Raw genomic sequence first — 21,001 nt, forward strand, 5'->3', positions numbered from 1 at the left:
TAGACTTCATGCTTGGGGAATTGCAGATGAAGTAAGATGCCCCTTGTGTAATGAAGCAGATGAGACCATTAGATCATTTGTTGTTTAAATGTAGAATTGCTGGAAGTATATAGAGCAAGTTGCAACATACCTTCGATGGAGTGGCAAAGGGAGGTACAATGAGCTGAAGACAAAGCAACAGGAAACAATACAAATGCTCAAGTATATAGACCGACTTTGGCATGTGTAGTATACCATATATTGAATGAAAGAAACAGGAGAGTATTTCAAGAACAACAGAAGACAATGGAAGTGATAGTAAGACAAATCGTACAAGAAGTTGCAAATAGGGGGATCAAGAAACAGTAAGGTAGAGAAGAGAAATGGCAGAAATGAATTTCTATCCTTAGTTTGATATATAAGACTTGTAGTAGAAGTTGTGTGAAACTGGGAACGTCCAGTTTCAAATTTTTGACATCGTACTATTTGTTGTTGGTAAATAAAATCATTTAATTACCAAAAAAAAAAACAGTTTCAAATAGTATATAGGAATGAAAAAATCCCTATGTTATATATAACATAAGAAAAGAAAAAAAAAACTTATTTGTTAATTTCAATTCAAGAAAATAACACACTTTAATTAAAGCTTGATAAAAGTTAGGCATGTTGAACAAGACCCAAAATTTAGCCCATATCAACTCAAGTAACTTTTGATCCGATCCAAAATCAGTCAAACCCGCCCATTTGACACCCCTACCTCCAACCTATTCTTTGACCCGCCCCAAATTAGCCCAACCCACCCATTTGACACCCTTAGCGCCAGCCTATTTTTTGACCGTCCAAAATCAATCCAACCTGCTCATTTGACACCCCTAAGCCGATCTATTCTTATCATGATAGTAGGAAACTATTATACATGGCGCTTACTTTTCTTTAGGGTTGTTTGATTTACATAAGAAAGTGGGAAACCAACTAGGAGAGCACAAGACTATATATAGTACAACTTGGTTCCTCTAAACAAAGAAAAGGCTGAAATCACCATCTCTCCTCAACAAACAAAAACATAAAAGAACAACGAAAAAACGGGTTTTTGCATACCCGATCACCATTTTCAATGAAAAGTAACGCCTTTTGGATTAAAAACTGCTCCATCCTTTTGCAATAAATAAAAAAAATAGACTCTACTACCAAACAATGAAACTCCAACCATCAATCCAAGCATCCCTAACAAGAATGCAACAACAACAAATGTGGGAGGATATGAGCTCATATACATACTGGAAATGTTTGTATGCAACCACACTATGTCCTGCTACTTTTGAGAAGCCATACATGGAAATAAATTCACAAACAACAGAATTTTTGGACCCCATGCGCAATGAAAACCAAAAGCTGCCGTAATAAACAAACTGTCGGCTTAAAGAAACAGTTGGCTCAATTGGCATTAGAACGAAAGAAACTAAGAAAGACGATAACCTTCAAGTGAGAAGAGTGAACGTGTATCTAATTCCAGTTGACATGAGAAATATTAGGTTATTATCTTGAAAAAATGATAACAGTAACATGGAAGACATTTCCAAGATCAAAGATTCACGAAGAGTCGAAGACAACCACTGAATGCACAGAGGAACATTCAACGTTGATCTGCTCCATGTCAAATGGACAGAATTCACAGAGATGCCACAGCTGGAAAATAGAAGGAATTTCAGCAGATCATCGAGCAGTGGAAATAAACAGAAAAAGAGAGGTTTTATCTGACAGGCACAGAAATTCAATATTCACTGTCCAGTTGGATCACCACTAACTAAAAGTGATTTCAAGGTAATCCATCTTGTGGAAATGAAATAACCGAATGACTGCTCTAGTTCTTTCGGGTACACCATGATTGAACTCTATTCACCCCCTTATTAGATGTTAAAATCCTTCTCAATTCTGTGACATGCATAAAGTCATGCACTTTTGTTACAATTTCCAGGCACAGCTTCATATTCTAATGACCTTTTCTGTCACAGTGGCTTCCGGATCAATTTGCACGTATCTTGACTAATTAACTGGATACCTGCTACCATCCACAGCACAAGTACTAGGCAACTACCAATGTCTAGGCAAATGGGAAGAATTCACCTAGTGTCGTCTCTACTAGGATTTGAACCTTGGTTCCCAAGATTGTTACCCCAGAAGCACATATTAGATGTCCCTTTTGTTCTCATAGGAGGAAAAGCGAGAATCAATCAATGCTGTCGCATCCATCCTTAAGAGTTAAAGCAGTCATTATATCCAGCTAGGAGCATAGATAACAGACTCTACTTCAACTATTGAAAGCTGTTAACATTGAACAAAACTAAGCATTTAAGCATGTACAACAAGAAACAAGGTGAGAATTAGCTTGTTTTAAACTTTCTTCCTTTAGAAACCTAATACATTTAGCCAAATCTGTTTCAGAGAACTACTTGCAATTCTGATGGGAAAAAGTGACTGCAACCTGACGCACTTCCACCGGTTCTTAAGAGATCACATTGTATCCTCAACATTTGCTGCCATTTTAATTCTAGAATCAGTTCAAAAATATTGGTGATACTATTTACTCATTGTAGTTAAGGAACTTACTACAAATAGCAGAATATAAAGCTCACCATCAAACACCTAGGTAAATACATGAACAGATAACGAAGAAGGGAAACAGAGCGGTATCAACCTAACGGATGACGATGCAATGGTTAACATGAGATGCATTGATTAGCTGGAGTTCATGGAAGGTCAGAAAATCCATCAGGGAAGTTTGGAAGATGATCCCAGCTTGTATCTTCTGGTATATATGGACTGAGAGAAACACAAGATGTTTTGAAGGCATTTCTACTCCAAATTACATATTTAAGGCTAGATGTTTAGCAAGTTTATGTAGCTGGAGTAACCTTTCACCTGTAAATTCCCCAGAAGCCTTTTTGGACTTTGTTAGCTCCTTAACTTTAGACTAGGCCTTTTGTAATAGAGCTAACAATGTTTTTTAATGCACTGTACATTTTGCATCTTCTTGATGCCTTGTATAAAATCCATTATCTTATAAAAAAAAAACATGAGATTCTGTGGAACTTCTATAGAAAAAAATATATCCAAATTTCAAGAGAATGGTGTTTATTGTTCAATGAGATGATTTAATAGCACTAAGACAACCTTAGCTAACGTATATGGAAAGAAAAGGCACAGTTAGCTTTGTGAACAGAATTTAGTTTAGATGCTTCACAGAACAGTAAATCACCTAAAGAACCCTGTAAATGCTTGGTCCTATATGAAAATATCTCTTTAATTTCTGCAACAAGGATCTCTGCTCTTTAGTACGTACACAATATGTGTGTGTGTGTGTTCTAGCAGACTAGCACTACCTGCCGACCTAAACTAAAGAAGAACCTTAAAGGGAAAAAAGTTTCTCTTCAGCAAAGGTGCAAACTTTAACACAGAACAATATAGAACAAAATTTTGCGTGCATTCAAGAAAAGCTAGCCTGTGAATGTGAAACATAATGTAAGTAATTCCTAAAATTTTACACACGTGTTACATTAAGAATGATTTCCGTGGGAAACCCAAAGATCCAAACCTTAAAAGTAGTACGATCATGAAGCTCAGAGTGCCATTCTTCAGAAAGCGGATGACCACCCTCAGATATACATTTTTGCAAATTCCATACACAATTCACGATCCCGTACATCTCCCCAGCCTCCCCAGCCCTTGAAACCAGCCTTATATCCTGCTTGGTGCTCATATTTACGAACTTCCCACTCTGGTTTGATATTTGCAACTTTATCAATTTCATCAACAACAATATTCACACCACCATTGTCCATACAAGCTACATTACGATTGTGACCTTGATGCAAACCACATTTCCCGAAATGAACCGCACTGGTCCTAGACCCTCGTAGTGTGTAAACTGGAGAACCAAATGAAGGATAAACTGTCGACCACATTGTTATATCCCAATTGTAATCATCAAATGAGCAAAACTCTGCTGCCTTTTTATGAATTTTCCTCCACACTGTCCGGTTAAATGCATAACCCACATTCCCCATCCTTTCAGCTACCAAACATTCCCATCCTTCTCCCCTCAACTTCACTTCAGATGGCGCAAGATTGGCAGCATAACAGTCGGGGCACTTTTTTGACTTCAACTCTGCAAGTAACTGCATATTGCGATACGCGTTGGGATAAATGAAATGGTCTTCTTCTATGAAGAGAATATGACCCGAGTGGTGACGAGTCACCTCTAGTCCATCCCAGACAGTATTCATCATCCACCACCAATGATGTTTCAACGAGACAATTTTTGGCGACCGGTGGTTCCCATACTGATCAGGCATTCCCTCACAATGTTTCTCAACTGGATCATCTTTTTCTTTGCAATCTTTAGGAGATACACCAGGAAAGCTATCGGAAAAGATGTGTGGCGAGTAAGGGGCAAATATTTGTTTCACTTGGCAAAACTTAATGCTTTCCACAATCTTGTTCATCTCTTCAAAGTATCCATCATGACTAACAATAAGCAAAGTTTCACTGATTCCTTCTACGCGAGAAAGGCTGTCGATCACGATTTGAAGATACTGGGGCCGGTTATGAACATACAAAACAATAACAACATGATCCTTAGCTAACTTTGAATACAAATTCAAGTTCCTTGGCGGCATCTGATTTCTCTTGCTCAAAAGAATTGACAGCTCATTTTGCAAGGGGAGTTTCGGAATCCTAGTGAGATGTGTATTACTAACCTTAGCTTCTTCAATACTTTCAAAACTTTCACTACTCTCATTAGTATAACTGTTAATCAAATTAGAAACTGTATTGGTCCTAAGAAGAATTAACAGCAAAACTACTCCAGATACAGTTATCAGTGCTAAAGATACTAAACGCCTAAAAGCAGCATCTTTTATTCTTGCTTTTTTACATGAAGCCATAACTAAGTTACTATAACAGTACTATTTCTATAACACAACAACTCTATCAAAAACAAGAAATGAATCCAACTTGTTAAATCTAACAGTTAATTAAAAAAAAACTGACATAAAAACAGTAGCTTACAGATCAAAAGGAGGATCAAGAACCTACAATATGGTCTTCAAAGTTGGATTATAAACTGAACTTCACCAATTTCAGGTCAAAATAACCAAAACCCTTCAAAATAAGAACATAAAACTACAAGGGTGTTGAATTTTGACCAATTCCAAAAGCAAATAATGGGATAAAAAATTGATCAAAACAATTTGAAATTAAAACCCACTAAGGAAAGATTCGATTTTTTGAGTGGGGAATAAGAAAAATCGAAATTTGGAGGCTCAGATTTATCAAAATGTTCAGGAACAGTCAAAGGGTGTAGAGTGCAGTCCAGAAATGACTAAAAATTATCAGTAGGAAAAGTCGTCAGGAGACAGAAGTAAAAGAACTAGATCTTTAGGGGGGGAATCTAGAAATAACGAAAAATTACAATGACTTTGATTTTTCATGTCGAAAATGGAAACTTCAACAAAAGTACAAAGGGATTAGGTCGGTCACGTGACCTACGACTGGAATAAAATGATGGGATAAATTAAAGTATTTTTGAAGTTAACTAAAAGATCACCTAATTGATCCAAAAGTGATTGTTCTAGCTCAACAACAACTTTGTGAGCTGTGACTAAGACAATTAATATATTTATAAGCGGAGTTCGTAGGTTCGTAATTAAATATTTATATATATATTTAATTGATTTTTAATAAAATATAAGGTATAGACAAAGCTATTGAGTTCGGCTAAACTGGTAGATGATACACTAGCTCCGCCCCTGAATATATCTGCTCGCTAATATTATCATTTAATGTAGAGTTTATTTTTATTATGAAAAAGAAATTAAAGGATGCTTTCTAATATAGAAGCAAGAACAGGTAAATTGTGTTGTATTGAGCAAAAATTAAGAAGAAATTACGGTTTAGACTTTGCGTTAAAAACAAGTAAAAGCAGTTCATATTCCACTTTACGTTGGTTGATATAATTGACAACTCAATTTTTCTAAATGTTACATGCTATTTCACAAAAGTTAATACTCGTTTACAATTACTAAAGAATCCCCGCACATTTGCCAATTGATTACAATTTCTAAGAACCTGTAATAAGTTTTATCTGTCATTTCTTAAATCGATTATGTTTCAATTGTTTATGTTAATATATGTCATTATCAAGTAATGACTATGATTAATAAAGAGAGTGGCACTTAAATCCCTCCAAATGGATAGCAAATATACTCCCTTCTAAGACTAGACCGAAAGAGAGATCGTCCCTCCCAAGGGCAAATGCACATTGACCGACGTGATGCTGGTTCGTCGAAAAATAGTAATATTACTACTAAGTATATGTATTAATATTATGCAGAACTTTACATATAGGATAGAAGTGACATCACTTCACAAAAAGTCATCTTGACGTGCTGGTTACGTGGCTGATTTTGAGAAAGATTGAGGAATCAATCTGAGTTAGAAAATTTAGTTATTCTGATTGAACTAAGTAAACAGAGACAGTCTCATGAGAAGTATGGGACCCCAACTTTATGGTATATAAAGATTAATCTCAATAATCTCTCTGCCCTTCTCAATAACGTAGAAGGGTCCTTTATTGTTAATTAGAGATCTTTGGGTCGAGTTCTGATTATAGAGTTCTCTTCTATTGGAAATGTTAAAATCTCTCATAATGAGCTTTCTATGGCATCGAGCTAGTAAATTTCGAACATCGAATGCTTGAAGTGGGAAAAAAAATTAAACTGGAAATCAGATTATCACATTTGTTTAATTTTATTATTCGTTAAATTGGAAATAATATTTTTTCTTGTTGTTACCTTTTTAACATCTACCATTAATTTTAGGTTTCGGACCAAAAGTGTCCACTTTTTGTATACATTCTGGTAAGGGTATACATCAAGGACCAAAATAGCCCAACCCCTACGCAATAGATGGTCATTTTTTCTGCCCAGAACAACACACTTTACAGAAAGTAAACTTTAATTAATACTGAGATCCAAAGTCAAATGTATTTGCCAACTCATTGTATTCATCCCATGCTCTTTTAGTTTCACAGCACTTCAGTCATAACCAATAACCATTCTCCTACCTAAGGGCAGATTTAGGGGGCCGGAACCCGGAAGGGGGTTCGCCGGGAAATATACTATATATATATATATATATATAATCCCCTTGAGACAGTCTAAAAGCATAGCTTAGTAGTCAAGGGGTTCAAAACCTCTGTGAGGTCGTTGATACAGTTCCCACTGGCCACAGTCTCTTTTAAATTTTTAACCTTTTCTTTTTTTTACCCCTTAGCAAAAATATTGCCTCCGCCACTGCTCCTACCAAGTATAATTTCAAGTTACAGTAGAAAACGCACACAGCCAAATAGAGCAATTTTGCAACATAAACAAAAAACAAGTGCGCACCAATGTTTCATGCCTACATTTCAACCGCACATATTGAACTTAGTTTTGATTGAATAAGATATGGATCCGGCATTAAGGGGACATATAAGAATGATTTCGAAGAGAAGTCTTGATCCATGAACCCAATAACAAGTTAACAACAACACCACCAAACCAGTGTAATCTGAGAAGGGTAGTACGTACACAACCATACCCCTACTTTGAGGAGGTAGAAAGGCTGAAACTAATAAACCCTCGGCACAAGTACTTCAAACTCATCATTGCTTACCGAATGATCAAGACCATGGTAAGCTAAACAAAATTTTAAATAACAGCTTCTCACTGACATTTCAAGTACCTCTTGCTTTTTGGGATATCCATTCCTTATCATCTCTTCCAAATAAAGAAAAGCCTAAGTTTTTTACAGACCTATGTAACATCAGCTTGAAGAAATTTTCAACTGCAACAAGATTTTAAGCAATCAGTAGAGATCCATCAGCTATCATACTCATACAAAAGTAGTGATACGGAAGCACTCATTCCAACTCTTTAAATAAATAAACCTTAACAGATAAGCCGACCCCAACTTGCTTGGAATTGAGGCATTGTTGTTAAAGTAGATATTTATGTTGCCACATGAACATGAAGCAACACTGAGTAAATTATTACTAGTCTAGGGCCATAAGGTCTACCGCTGCAGCATGATAACCCTCAATTGTTCGCTTCATATCATCAAACTGAGAAATGACATATTCTAGTTTCTTGTAACAGATCTCGTTTGATATTCTTGGTACATAGTCACACTTCTCAAAAGGACGATATTCACATGCACTTTTGATTTCTTCTCGCAGTGTGACCTGGATGTCCTGTTGTAATTGGTAAAATATCATCCATTTAGTTCTCAAACTGATCTTAGTTCAATCAGAACTCAAGAACAGACTCAGTTGTTCCAGACAAAAATAATGGTAATTGCCCATGACAACAGTAAACTAGTTCCCGATGTAGAAGTTATGAACAATAAGTTTCCATTTTTACCTCGTAAGAAATTTCACATTCAATACCAAATGGCAAATAAATGCAATTCAAAAAGGACAACAAACAGTAAGCAAACAAGAGAATTATCAGACTCATACATTCAAACGCCAGGAGTAACAGCACGAAAGCTTGACGGCTTCTTATTACACATAACAAGGTGCTGTTACCAGATATAAAGGTTCTAAAACATCCAGGTGCAAAGTAGTAAAGAATGTCCAAACCTTGATTAATTGCATAAACTCCCTGCAATGGTTGTTAATAAGCTCCTTCCTGGGACCGCTTGGATTTGCCATTTCATCCATTACACCTCCTGCTAGCTCCAGAACTCTAACTATCCTCTACAAACATCAGAAAAAGATACAAAATCAGCTGGTATATGTCAATAATGTAGCAGTTACTGAAATTAGAACTCGAAGTATTTTGAAGACAAAGATGCAAATGTAGTGGTTACTGAAATCAGCCAATTTTAAGTCAATAGTTCTCTAAAACATTTACCTTCTCAACATTTTGCAGCCGCTGCAATGAAGTATTCTGGCTTTGTGAATCCATAGTATTCTGAGTGGAGCTGTCGAGACAGGTGCTAAAATTAAGTGAATTAACAACACAGATCGAGCTAGATGTGGAGAAACGAAACAGGATCTAGGAAACCCGGTTCAGTGCAGTTCACAGGGTATTTTGGTTCATAACTCTCTGCAGACAAAAATAATTAAGGGACGATCAGAGGAACCTTCCATAAGCAATGGGAAAAATAGAAGAGAAAACTTCCTCTAATAAGTGCGCTACTAACTAGTCCAAAAAGTTATTGGTTACCTAAATATTGCTTAATTTTTCGGTGCACCCACTCATCATAACAATATTATTGATTGTACTTCATTAAAGTTTGAACACCCTTGGCAAGATTGCTGGCTATGCCATTGCTGCTAGAGACGCTCTCCACTTGTCACATTAAGACAAGACACAAATGCCTAGCTTTAGGATCTCTCATGCTTCATATTAGAAATATCGTTTCTGCATGTAACACAGACAAATTCCATAGACCAAATGCTAGCACACGTCTTATTCATCAGTGAAGCAGGAAAATTTATTTCTCTTCTAAATTATCATAGGCGCTCTTTCATGCTCCTCTGTTGTACAATTTATCGGTTTTAATGATATCTCAACTAAATATGCCAATAAGCAACTAGTGGTTAAACTAAAAAGATATATCTCATGCACGAAAGGCTCCCCAGCTAGGGCGTAAAAGGGGAAAGAGTGCGCGAATAATCTACACAGTCTTCCCCTTGCATTCTTGCAAAAAGACTGTTTCCACTGTTCCCTGAGAAATGCTAGGACTGCAGGTCACCAAATGAGGCCCTCATCTGGGTGCACTGACAGAAAGAGATATATTTTTTTAAAGTGTGTATCCTAATTATTGTGTTTTCCACTTACAAATTTCCAATTTGTCGATACAGATGCCTAAAATCTATAATTGCATATTCCTTTTACCGAATCACTTCGTATTATTTTTTGTGGTTCATCACTCATTCACTGCTTAACTGGAAAATCACCCCTCTCTTCTCTCTCTCTCGCTCCCCCCTATTCCAAGTGATCATCTCAATAACTTTTCATAATTTTGTTCCCGGAAAAGAGAAATTTGAAATAACTAGCTGGAAAAGAAAACGAAAGAACTGAAAAAGAACCTAGCCGACAATTCGTCTGTTTACCGTTCAGGCATATACAAGTGAGAAGCCAATCATTCCACACCTTGCGTCGCGGCGATTAGTAGGTGGCAGAAGAACAGCAATCGTCCGTCCTCGTCGCAGCTAGTGATCAAGGGCCGCCCTAGGGTAAGGCAGGTGAACGCCCCAAATATTATATTTACATAATTATTAATACAAAATTCTATTAAATTAAATAATATATCTCACAATCACATTTAATTGATCCATATATCAAAAGTCTTATCTTTTTATTAAGAAATCCCCAAGTAAGTGTTGAAAACTGGATGAATAATCCGTTCACTCCTTTACATTTTCACTTAATACCATATTTTTATATAGAGGAAAGTTCAATAACATAACAGGCGTGCTCATTACTAGATCAAAGCCATATAGGCTTTTCTTGTGTCTTACTATTACATGAATTTTTCTTTTAATATATTTTGGTTTTAGGCCTTCAATTCCGTTGATATCAATATCGCATGAACGTGATGTTCAATCAACTTCATTCACGTTTGATAACCGAATAATACCTTTAATATTCTTTGTCATTTGTCAGTATTATCTTATCATAATATTGAGAATGTCAAGGATAAATAAATGATTCAAGCGGAAGACTAGTAAAGCCTTGATTTAGTTCCGCGAAATTTTGATAAGACCATTACGGAGAATGTCATCATAATGAGGAGATAAAATCAGAATCTATGTTGTTCTTTAGTAGTAGAAAACAGAAGAGCCTTGAATGTTGACATGTCTATATGCAGATGATTAGTCTAAAACTTCTTTATTATACCAAAATAACATATTTGTATACAATCAAATCTCTCTATAATAGTATCGTTTGTTCCGATATTTTTTGACTTTTATAATGAATAACTGTTATACACTGTGAGCACGTGATTTTTGTTTACACGACAATTACTCCAAAAGAAATCGAAAAATAAAACAAATTATCTTGTTGTACAATTTTAGAATTTTTTGCGTGGCATTTTTTGGTAGTTATTTGTAGTTTTGTCAATGAAAAATACAAAAAATATATGTCGCGTGTAAGTTTAGGATCTCGTTCTACTATTAGGAATTAATCAAATCGTATTTGGTTTTGAATGAATAAAAAATCACAAAAAATATTATCGTTGGTAATTTTGTCATTCTATCGTTTAAAGGTTGATTTTTGTTTAATTAATATACGATATTGTGTGTTAGTCATTACTAAAAATCAATTAATGTCTTGTGATATAATTTTAATTTTATATTTTTTATAATTTATTTTTAGGAGTTTTTGTAAATTCGGATTTTTTTAAATTAAAAATAGAAAAGAAAAGAGTTTGAAAGTGGACTAAATCGGAAATGAGCCATTCAAATTGGACCCAAATCAGGCCCAAAGCAGTGTCTTGCCCGATCCAGATCAGCTGACCCCAGGGACGTCTAGACGACGTCGTTTTGATCATGCTTGATCTGGGCCGTTGATCTCAGAATGATCAACGACCAAGATCACATCTCCATACCCACGTTTCAACCCGACCCGTCTCACCCAGAGACCCACCGGTCTCACTTAATCCATACGGCGTCGTTTCCATTTAAGCTGATCAATCCAGGCCATTGATTTTTGATGATCTAACGGCCTGGATTAAATTTCTCCCTAACTATATAAACCCAATCCCTTACCCCCACGCCCCCTAAGCCAGACCCCCCTCCCCCATCATCGTCTCCTTCCCAAACCCCCTCAAGAACCCTAGCGCCGCCCCTCCTTTCCCTCACCATAAGCCCGACGGCAACGATGCCAGTGACCACCAGACTAACACCCCTAGTGCACCTCTACCCCCTGGACACGGATCTGCAAATCGTTGGTCTCGAATCCTCCCCCATCGTCTCGAATCTTCATTTGAAGATTCGAGCCAAACCCCAAACTATGCCAAATCACCCCAAATCCATACCAGTTACCCTCCTGACCTCCCTCATGACCAAACCAAGCTTGGTTTGGTCCGAATCTAACCAGAAAACTTCAAGTCCCAAATCAGCCCCAAGAACCCTAGAAATCCAGAATCTGAGGGTTTTGTCCAATTAAACGAAAGGGTTGGGGTCTAATAGACCTTAATCGAAGTGTTCTCAGTTGAGAACACTTCGATTAAAGTCCGTTCAACCCCAAAAGAAGTCTGAGTCAGAATCCAAGGCGGGTTCGTCTGATTTTCATTTTCTTAAGGTATTTTTCCTTTTTCTTGTCAGTTCCATGTTGTTTTCTGTTGATGTTTGTTTATGTGTTTAAATGTCAGTTGATTTGTTTTCATTTTTGTGTCGACTATTCTGTCCACCTTGCCCGGACCTTTTATTTGGTCGAATCTTTTCTCTATTCACTGATTGAGTGTATGTGTTTTAAACTATATAATCGATTGAAATGAATTTGGTCGATTAGTTAGTTTCCAGGGCAACTTTTTGTTTTGGTCAGTACAACTTGAATCACTTGTTAATACTGTTAGATTCTGATCATTGGCTTTGATTGTATGTGTTGTAATTCGCATAGTCGATTTGATATATGTCGTCAATTAGTTTCAGTTTGAAATGGTAATAATCTGACTCATGCTATTTAATTTGATTTACTGAGGCATTGTTGAATCAGCTGAGAATTGATTATCACTGTGTGTTAGTCTGTTAGTTGAATCAAAAATCACTTAGGATTGGTTATAGCTGTAGTTTTGATATAGATCCCAGAGTTCAGTTTTGAATTGATATGAAATTGCTGGCATGTTTACTCATTTTAGACCTTGGGCAGCATGTGCATTGTAGTTTTTAATGAATTAAAGTAGAATGGACAGCATGTGCTGTCAGGACATACTCATGGTGCCCATACTTGCTTAATTTAATAAAGGATAAACCATTTTTAACAATGAAAAGAGGGCTGTCAGGGGGAATCTCATGGGGAATACCTTTCTTTTAAATTGTGAGTGGAAAAACAGAAAAGAGAAGATGGGGGGAGGTCATTTTTAATTGGTTTTAACAGGCTGTGGAATAAAGGCAGTTTCTTGGGCTATAAAAGGGAAGGGTTTTCAGAACTAAAGGTAGACAACCAAGAGTTTAAAAATGAGGGAGGAGAAGAACTAGTTTTTAAGGAGACCAAGAGGATATAGAGAGAGCGCAGGGAGAACTGGGGAGAGGAGATATACTAGAGATATCACTTGAGACTTAAAAGAGTTTTAAAAATAGTTGACAACAAAAAACAACAGAAAGACTATTCCATTGAATTTTTTGATTCAGTTTCGAGTTTAGTAGTTGAAGTCGACATCTCAGTTTGATTTCAATTTGCATGAACTTCTTCTGCGATCTATTAGTTCAACTTTGGTTTAAGTTCAAGTTCAGTTGAGTCTTTTGGGTGTTGATTGTGCTGTTGGGTTTTAACAAAACATTCCAGGCTGCCTTTGAGTGTATTTCTGGGGTATTTGTACGGTTGAAATTGCTGTGTTGCTGTTCGTTTGCCACTTTTACTCTACTGACCCTTCTTCTTCTTCAATTGTAAGCACTTCCAGGTACATACTTCTGAAACCATGTGTTGTTGAAAGCTTGAAGTTGAAGTAAAAATAAAGAAATGAACGTCGCCTGCTTCATAGTACTTGTGTTCAAAATATAGCAATAGGTTGAATGATAGTTAGCCTGTATTTGTTTAAGCTCATTCCGACTGCATTTATTCTGTATGAATTGGAACGTACCCTAACTAATATGGACTGTTAAATAGTATGCTGTTAGATCAGACGTATCTCCATGTGCATAACAATTTAGTCTGATTTAGTGATGACAGTATAACGTAGAATCATGGCAAGCATCTGTATGTACTCCTGTTTGGATCTTTGAACTGTCAAACTTGTTATATCCGGTCCAATTTGATTTCAAGAAAAACGTATCCCAAACAATTTTTCATATTGTGTTATGTTAGTACCAACGGGTTAGCCATGTATGTCAACTCTCTTGTTGGATTCCTTGTTTCAACATAGGTTTAATAAGGTAGATTAATAATTAATATTGGCATCGGCCCATCATTTAAACGAAGTGGCTATTAATAGGATCAGCAGGTTTTTACATATTTTGAAGCACGAAACAACGCAACAATTTTAAGAACACTAATCTAATAGGCATGAGTTTGGTAAGATGGTTTGGCGTTTAGATCTAATAAACTCCCGAATAAGCATTAATACTTAAGGTTAATTTCAGCGCTAATAGTCGCGAACAATTATTCGTTTGTTCATATAATTATGAGGAGTTAATCTAGCTATAGGATAATTAATCACGTTCGAATATATTATTTTATCGTTCTCGATTTTGTTTATAATTCCTAGTAATGTTCCTTTCCGTTAACGTTCGTCTCAATCTAGCATTTAATATGTTACGCCTCTTTTAAGCCTGTAACGGGTTAGGATTTTCTCTCATTTATTTTAGAAACGAATTTAATAGAAATGTAGTCGCTTTAGGATATCCTTAAAAATAAATGAGACGAGCCTTGCCAAATAAAACGCATAAATCGCGGGGCCCTCGTAAATGTATATATTAAATACTTAGAATTTGGGAGGGTCCGTTTAGCGAATTTCACGGCTTTTTCCCAAAGATAATAACGTGTTATACTCTTTAGGCGCGATTTAATTAAATTACATTCTTAAATTCGGATGCGCATTTATGTGACCCAAATCCAAATCTCAACGGAGTCGGAATGTATTAACGACCACGGGCGCATTGATTGTGACGTGGTTCGAAATGCATTTTCACGACGTTGCAATTCCATAAAAAATAAATAATAATAAAAGCGGTTTTAAACCTAATAAAAGCACACAAGTTATAACATGTATTAAATCAGATATTTAGCCATTATAACAATTTAAGCGACTGTGCTAGAACCACGGGATTCGGGGGTGCCTAATACCTTCCCTCGGGTCAACAGAATTTCTTACTTAGAATTTCTGGTTCGCAGACTTCATTTGGAAAGTCGAATATTTTCCTCGAATTGGGATTCAAGATAAACCGGTGACTTGGGACACCAAAAGTCAAACCTTTCCCAAGTGGCGACTCTGAATTAAATAAATAATCTCATTTCGAATATTGTCACTTAAATTGGAAAAACTCCCCTCGCGCATTTATCCTTCGGGGTAGGCGCGCAAAAAGGAGGTGTGACATACACCTATAACAGCATTGGACGTTTAAATATATTTTGGCTGTTATAGATAAAAATTATCCACAAATTAATTTTTTTCTTATAAAATATTAAAAAGATATTTAAAATTAAAATCTCAAAAGATATGAATATTTCACGAAGTAAATGCTAGAGAAATCTAATACATTAAAAATTCACAACTAAATGCACAAAAAGTCTAAGGCACACAATTAAATCTTTCAATGTTGATGGAAGAACTCCTTAATTGTAGCTTGTTTCATAGATTTCAGTCTCTTACTAGCAGTATAACGCTTGAATTGGCGAAGATTTGCGTCCAAACTTTCAGGAAAAGAACTTCAACTAAAAAGAACGTTGTACATATCTTCTAAAAGTATAAATAAATCTTTCAAATATCTTTTACCATTTTTCTAATGCAAAATATATCATTTGTAGAGCTTCAAAATAAAAAAATATATATGGTGTGCATATATTCATGGAACGTACTGCCATTCTCAAGATAATATATTTTTATTATAGGTTGTACGTTAAAGTTATAAAAATATTTAATATTGTTATTAGTAAAATCTTAGAAAATCTATATTACAAAGAGTGTAATTTCATAAAGATGGTTGTTGTTATAGGTAGAAAGCCTTTATAGAGAGGTGAAATATAATATAAAAAATCGGTTTTGAGAAAAAGTAGCTTTTATAGTGAATGATTGTTATATAGGTATGTTATAAAGAAGCCTGCAACATATGTAAGAAGTTATCCCTTCACCCTTTCTAGTGGAAACAGAAAGCAGCACTTGTAAATCAAATCATAAGAATAGATTGCTAGAAACCTCAATACAAATAAGATGTTTTCTGGAAATCTTAATACACTAGCAAATTTTGCAAAAAAAATGTTTACTGGAAATTTTAATACACAGGCAAATTTGGTAAAGATGCAACCTTTCTCATCAATCGAGCACGGCCATAGTTGTCATACAGATACACAGAAGCAACATATCAGTAAATATCACATCAAGATACAATTTGCAGTAACAAAAATATCTGCAAAACTTTGATAAGATTCAGATGCTTACTTCTGAAAATGAGTGTCAAAAGAAAAAAAGAAAACACTTGCAAAATTTAGTAGACCTTTGCTACTTTTCCTTACAGACACTTTTTCCTATTCGATATAAACCAATTGGTAGTTTCCTTCTTTTTGAAAGCATTTCACTTTTTTAAGTTTTTCAAGGACTTATAAAGTACTGCTGTCACAAATTTAGTGCGAAATCTATGTGTTGAACTTAGTACTACCATTGATTGACTGCTGCGCGTTTTCTGTATGTAAAGATGGTTCAAAACTGCCGGTAATGGCTTCTGCAATGTCTCCATACTACTCCGAGATGAAGATGGTAGGTCGAGAGGTGTCTGTTGTAGCAGAGGAGGCAAATCGGGTAGTTTTTCGTTAAAATCTTCTGAACTGAAAGGGACACTGTTGTAGCTTGATTCAGGGGAAAGAGGTGCTTCTGAACAACTCGTGTTATTTAGGACCTCTGGAACACTATCCTGCATATCACATTAGTTGTAAGTATAATCATTGTGTTTGATTATATTATAGGAAAATGATAATGACAGAGCAATCGCGAGAGACCATCAAAGTGGAGAATTGACTGTATGAGGCCACAGTATTTAACAAGAATACTTATGCGTAACTGGTAAAGTTGCTGCCATGCGACCAGCAGGTCACGAGTTCAAGCCGTGAAAACAACCTCTTGCAGAAATGCAGGGTAAGATTGCGTACAACAGACCCTTGTGATCTGGTCCTTTTCCGAATCCCGCGCATAGCGGGAGCTGCATTTTACTTATGCTGAATTTGTCAAGAACTATGCACTTTAAGACATAGTAGCTATCGAGAAACTTGTTTATACAAAGAACATAAGGCAACCCACAGAGGAAAAAGTATTTTATTTTCAGGAAGCAGAACTGCAACCTTATCTTCAGCTACTGGTTTTATTTTCAGACACTATCCCAGTATTTCAATCTTGTCACTGCCTGACATGAAATATTTTACTATTTTTTTCCCTTAAATATTTTAACATATAAGAATTTATGCTTTCAGAACTAACCTATCTCTTCAGTCATATCCACACATGCAATGTAGGATAGCTTTACTACCAACAACAACAACCCAATTAATTCCCACGAGTAGGTCAGGAGAAGGTAAGATATACGCAGCCTTGCTCCTATCTTGGAAGGTCAGAGAGGTTGTTTCCAATATACCCTCGGCTAGATAGCTTTACTACCAAATGGATCACTGATAAACCGGTGTTGAGTTAAAATCAGAATGGTTCCATGAAGATTACCTGCAACTGCAAGTCCAAGACATTGAACACATTTCCCATATCATCGCGTTCAAATAGCAAATCAGGAGCATATCTCCATTGTCCATCAACAACAAACCGGTAATGATACACGCCTGACGGCAACACCTTCATGACACTGAAGTCCATGTCTGTTCTTTGTAGGATATCTCTATTGCAAAAAAAGTTAAATTAAATCACTTTGTTAACAATCTTAAGTTTTTCAAGGGACTGAAAATGCAACAAAAGAAACAAGAATCAATCAACATACCTTGTCTTCCAACCATCCCATGATCCCTCAATAGCAACTTCAACTCCCCCATGACTCCATGTAATCATTATTGGTATCCCATTTTCACAAGGCACTTCCCCATATTCCATTGTCTTTTGCACTGAGTTTCCACTTTGATTTTGCATTAACATTTCATCAGGCCTTTGTAAAGGGAAAATTGGAATCTGCAGAATAAAGTTTCTACAAAAATGAATAGTTGGAATCTTACTGAAAATCTTTTACTTTGTAAAACAGTGAAGTATTAGTTTTCTAATTTGATAAATGGACTTTGAGCCTAACTCAACCCTAAAAGCTAGCTTATGAGGTGAAGATTGCTCAAGACCATATAAGGAGACCTCAAACCCCCCGATGTGTGGGGTAACTCAACATAATTGAAGTTTCAGTGCCTGAATTCTACCAAAATTCCACTACAGCAACAACAAACTCAGCACAATTACACTAGTGGGGTCTGGGAGGGTAGAGTATTATACGTAAACCTTATCCTTACCTTAAGAAGGTGGATAGGTTGTTTACGGAAGACCCTTGGCTGAGAAAGATAGAGAGGAAGGAGTAACAGCAAGCAACAATACTAGCAAACCAAACAGAAAACCGAAGCAAAAGAAACAATAAGTAATAACAAAAATCAAATAATAAGAAAATACAAGACTAACATCACGAAACTACCAAAATTCCACGGAAAGAACTTAAATAAGTGAGCTGTAAATAAAGGGCATAGATTTATGCAACACATTTAATGTGTTAGTTGGTCCCCTCAATTTTTTTTGTGACTAACAAATGGCCAAAAAATCTTCTTGTGTGTCCTTTAACGTACCAAACACAACATATTAACCCCACAAAATTTGTACAACAACAGGAATGTAAATGTACAGCTTCCTCCATTTCAGGCAAAAAACCAGCTTCCATATACATTCTTCACACACAATTAAAGTTCAAGAAGAGCTTTAACAATTTAATTAAGCATTCCCTTTTTAAGTAAAGGTATAACTCGGTGCACTAAGTTTCCGCTATGCACAGGATTCGAGGAAGGACCGGACCACAAAAGTTTATTGTACGCAATCTTACCCTATATTTCTGCAATAGGTTATTTCCCTTTTGAATATCATATAAAACAAATAGTAAAAGATTTTAAAGAGACTGATCTTTTAGGTTCTAATTTTAGCTCACTATGGCTGGAAATAAAACATTCTTTAGAAGACATGATTTTCTTGAAACAGGCACGGTGGTTTATAAAGTAGGATTTTACAGAGAGGAGGTAAACAATACTAGGTGATTTTTTTCAATCTATCTAAATATTGGTTGGCAGAGTTCCCAATACTTGTGCCTGTTCGGACACCAGTGTCATAAAAAAAAAGAGGAGAGATTTTCTTGAAACATAGACACATACAAGATACTTCACCCCAAATAAAAGAATACCAATAATAATATACACCATAAACATATGGTCAAAGGAAACAAAAAATTGTATCTTGATAATGCCAACATAAAAATATACTAGTGACTTGTTTTTTGAGCTCACCTGTGGAGTGAAAATCAAAGGAGACTGATAAGCTTTAGGGCTATGAGGAGGGGACTGAACCATAGAATCTGAAAACTGACCATGACCATGAGCATACTCCATATATTCCTCCTCTTCATCTTCTTGATTCTTGATTAATCCTGATGTCTCACCTTCTTCTTTTTTCCCACTCACATTTCCCATTACTGCATAATACAAAAACCCCACTTCATATTTCATTCACAGTCACCTAAAAACCATGTCTAAAATTTTACACACAAAAAAACCCAGAAATTCCTACATGTATTTAAAAAAAAAAAAAGTGATAAACCTAGATATTATTCAGAGAGTTTGAGAGATTTGGTAACTGACTCATTAGTAGTATTATTATTCTGGTTATATATATGAATAGAGGGGTATGCTAAGAGCAGCCTCAGAAAGCAAACCAAGAATTTTAACTCAAAGGGAAGGTAACATGATTTCTGCAGCTTTGTGTATAATTGATTGATAGAAAGCTTTTTTTGTCATTTTTCTCTCTCTTCTTTCTTTAACTTCAACTGCTACTCTTCTCTCTCTCTCTGAATAAAGAAAAGAAAAAAAGATAGGCAACTGAAGAAAGAAAGTGTTTTTATTCTCCAATGAGTTTGGAAGATACTTTAGTGAACTAATGATGTTTTGTTTAAATAAAGGAATGTTCCATTATCTTGGTAAAAGTTTCATCTCAGGTTGTTTGTTATTACAGTTCATGCAGCTTCCCCAATCACATCTTGCAAACTGCCCACAATAGCTTTTGTTAAATTACTTTTTTCTCCTTGAACCTTACATATTAAAGTTCGAAAATAGCCTTATTGAGCAATTGCTGTGGGCAGTGGGTAAGTATAGAGGGGGAGTAATTTCAGCTTTATAAGTTCTAAATTTTAGAATAACTTTACGTGTTAATAAGTGGGTTCTTAATTTAATATCTGTACAATATTTAATAAATTTTCTAACACAAATATGTTGTTTAAGCAAAAGTTACTGGGTTCGGTCGAATCTGTAGTCGGGCTTCTAGCTCCTCCCCGTGGCTAACACTTGGGTGCAGGGACGGAACTAGAGTCTAATTAGTGGTGACGCCAGAAATTTGAACACTCTTTGCTAGTGGGCTATGGAAGGGTATTGAAGTCTATTTTTCAATAAATAATAAGTAATATTTTGCCATATACACAATATAACTATTAGGTGAAGGGTGTTCAGTGGACCACACTTCGTCACACATAGCTTCGCCCCTTAGTACAACTTACTGATTCGGTCGAACCTAGAAATTTTAGTTCAAACATTGAAATTCTGAATCCATAAACTTTAAATTCTAATTCCACTTCTGTTTGGGTGATGGATGGTGATATCGCATATTCATATTCGAATTGTATAGCCCCTAGCTACTTTCGCTAGTTTTAGTGGGCGTTTGGACATAAGAATTGTAAAATTCTAAAAAAGTAAAGAAAAAAATCAAGTGAAAATGGTATTTGAAAATTAGAGTTGTGTTTGGACATAAATATAATTTTGGGTTATTTTTGAAGTTTTTGTTGAGGTTTTAAGCTAAATTACGCTTTAAAGAGGGTGAATGA

At 35.7% G+C, this 21,001-nt stretch overlaps 3 protein-coding genes and 1 long non-coding RNA gene across 11 annotated transcripts; 1 reads left to right on the plus strand and 3 right to left on the minus strand.

Moving 5' to 3' along the window:
• Positions 1 to 3,451: 3,451 nt before the first annotated feature.
• On the minus strand, positions 3,452 to 5,437 carry LOC107770333 (alpha-1,6-mannosyl-glycoprotein 2-beta-N-acetylglucosaminyltransferase-like). The gene has a single exon (XM_016589631.2). It carries the CDS (start codon positions 4,920 to 4,922, stop codon positions 3,633 to 3,635), a length of 1,290 nt encoding a protein of 429 aa, XP_016445117.1. The 5' UTR covers positions 4,923 to 5,437; the 3' UTR covers positions 3,452 to 3,632.
• Positions 5,438 to 7,515: 2,078 nt separating this feature from the next.
• Positions 7,516 to 10,432, minus strand: LOC107770332 (mediator of RNA polymerase II transcription subunit 11-like). 5 transcript variants are annotated; one of them, XM_075223441.1, is made up of 5 exons: positions 10,142 to 10,432; positions 9,249 to 9,374; positions 8,934 to 9,128; positions 8,660 to 8,776; positions 7,516 to 8,269 (listed from the first exon to the last, which is right to left on the minus strand). In XM_075223441.1, the coding sequence occupies exons 3-5, from the start codon at positions 8,985 to 8,987 to the stop codon at positions 8,072 to 8,074; spliced, it is 369 nt and encodes a 122-aa protein (XP_075079542.1). In that variant the 5' UTR covers positions 8,988 to 9,128; positions 9,249 to 9,374; positions 10,142 to 10,432; the 3' UTR covers positions 7,516 to 8,071. The 5 variants fall into 5 exon arrangements, with proteins under 5 accessions (XP_075079542.1, XP_016445115.1, XP_016445116.1 ...); XM_016589629.2 differs by having other exon boundaries at positions 9,249 to 9,446; XM_016589630.2 differs by lacking the exon at positions 9,249 to 9,374 and having other exon boundaries at positions 10,182 to 10,432.
• On the plus strand, positions 10,148 to 13,874 carry LOC142164800 (uncharacterized). The gene is made up of 2 exons (XR_012695842.1): positions 10,148 to 10,273; positions 13,654 to 13,874. It is a non-coding gene; the product is annotated as an uncharacterized LOC142164800 (long non-coding RNA).
• Positions 13,875 to 16,303: 2,429 nt separating this feature from the next.
• On the minus strand, positions 16,304 to 20,052 carry LOC107770331 (SNF1-related protein kinase regulatory subunit beta-2-like). 4 transcript variants are annotated; one of them, XM_016589627.2, is made up of 5 exons: positions 19,844 to 20,052; positions 19,419 to 19,603; positions 17,882 to 18,066; positions 17,614 to 17,782; positions 16,304 to 16,816 (listed from the first exon to the last, which is right to left on the minus strand). In XM_016589627.2, the coding sequence occupies exons 2-5, from the start codon at positions 19,599 to 19,601 to the stop codon at positions 16,481 to 16,483; spliced, it is 873 nt and encodes a 290-aa protein (XP_016445113.2). In that variant the 5' UTR covers positions 19,602 to 19,603; positions 19,844 to 20,052; the 3' UTR covers positions 16,304 to 16,480. The 4 variants fall into 4 exon arrangements, with proteins under 4 accessions (XP_016445113.2, XP_016445111.2, XP_016445112.2 ...); XM_016589625.2 differs by having other exon boundaries at positions 19,770 to 20,052; XM_016589626.2 differs by having other exon boundaries at positions 19,729 to 20,052.
• Between the last annotated feature and the right edge of the window lie 949 nt (positions 20,053 to 21,001).

Source organism: Nicotiana tabacum, chromosome 10, assembly GCF_000715075.1.
Source record: "Nicotiana tabacum cultivar K326 chromosome 10, ASM71507v2, whole genome shotgun sequence".
Lineage (NCBI taxonomy): Eukaryota > Viridiplantae > Streptophyta > Magnoliopsida > Solanales > Solanaceae > Nicotiana > Nicotiana tabacum.

What these genes read in the sequence shown, in the direction of transcription:
- LOC107770333 (XM_016589631.2), bottom strand. Translation starts at nt 4,922, where the DNA reads ATGGCTTCATGTAAAAAAGCAAGAATAAAAGATGCTGCTTTTAGGCGT.
- LOC107770332 (XM_016589630.2), bottom strand. Translation starts at nt 8,987, where the DNA reads ATGGATTCACAAAGCCAGAATACTTCATTGCAGCGGCTGCAAAATGTT. An exon ending in GGCTGCAAAATGTTGAGAAG is followed by an intron (nt 8,777 to 8,933) that starts GTAAATGTTTTA and finishes TGATGTTTGTAG; the next exon opens with AGGATAGTTAGAGTTCTGGA. An exon ending in AGTTTATGCAATTAATCAAG is followed by an intron (nt 8,270 to 8,659) that starts GTTTGGACATTC and finishes CAATTACAACAG; the next exon opens with GACATCCAGGTCACACTGCG.
- LOC107770331 (XM_016589624.2), bottom strand. Translation starts at nt 19,637, where the DNA reads ATGAAATATGAAGTGGGGTTTTTGTATTATGCAGTAATGGGAAATGTG. An exon ending in TGGGATGGTTGGAAGACAAG is followed by an intron (nt 17,783 to 17,881) that starts GTATGTTGATTG and finishes TTTTTGCAATAG; the next exon opens with AGATATCCTACAAAGAACAG. An exon ending in TCTTGGACTTGCAGTTGCAG is followed by an intron (nt 16,817 to 17,613) that starts GTAATCTTCATG and finishes TGTGATATGCAG; the next exon opens with GATAGTGTTCCAGAGGTCCT.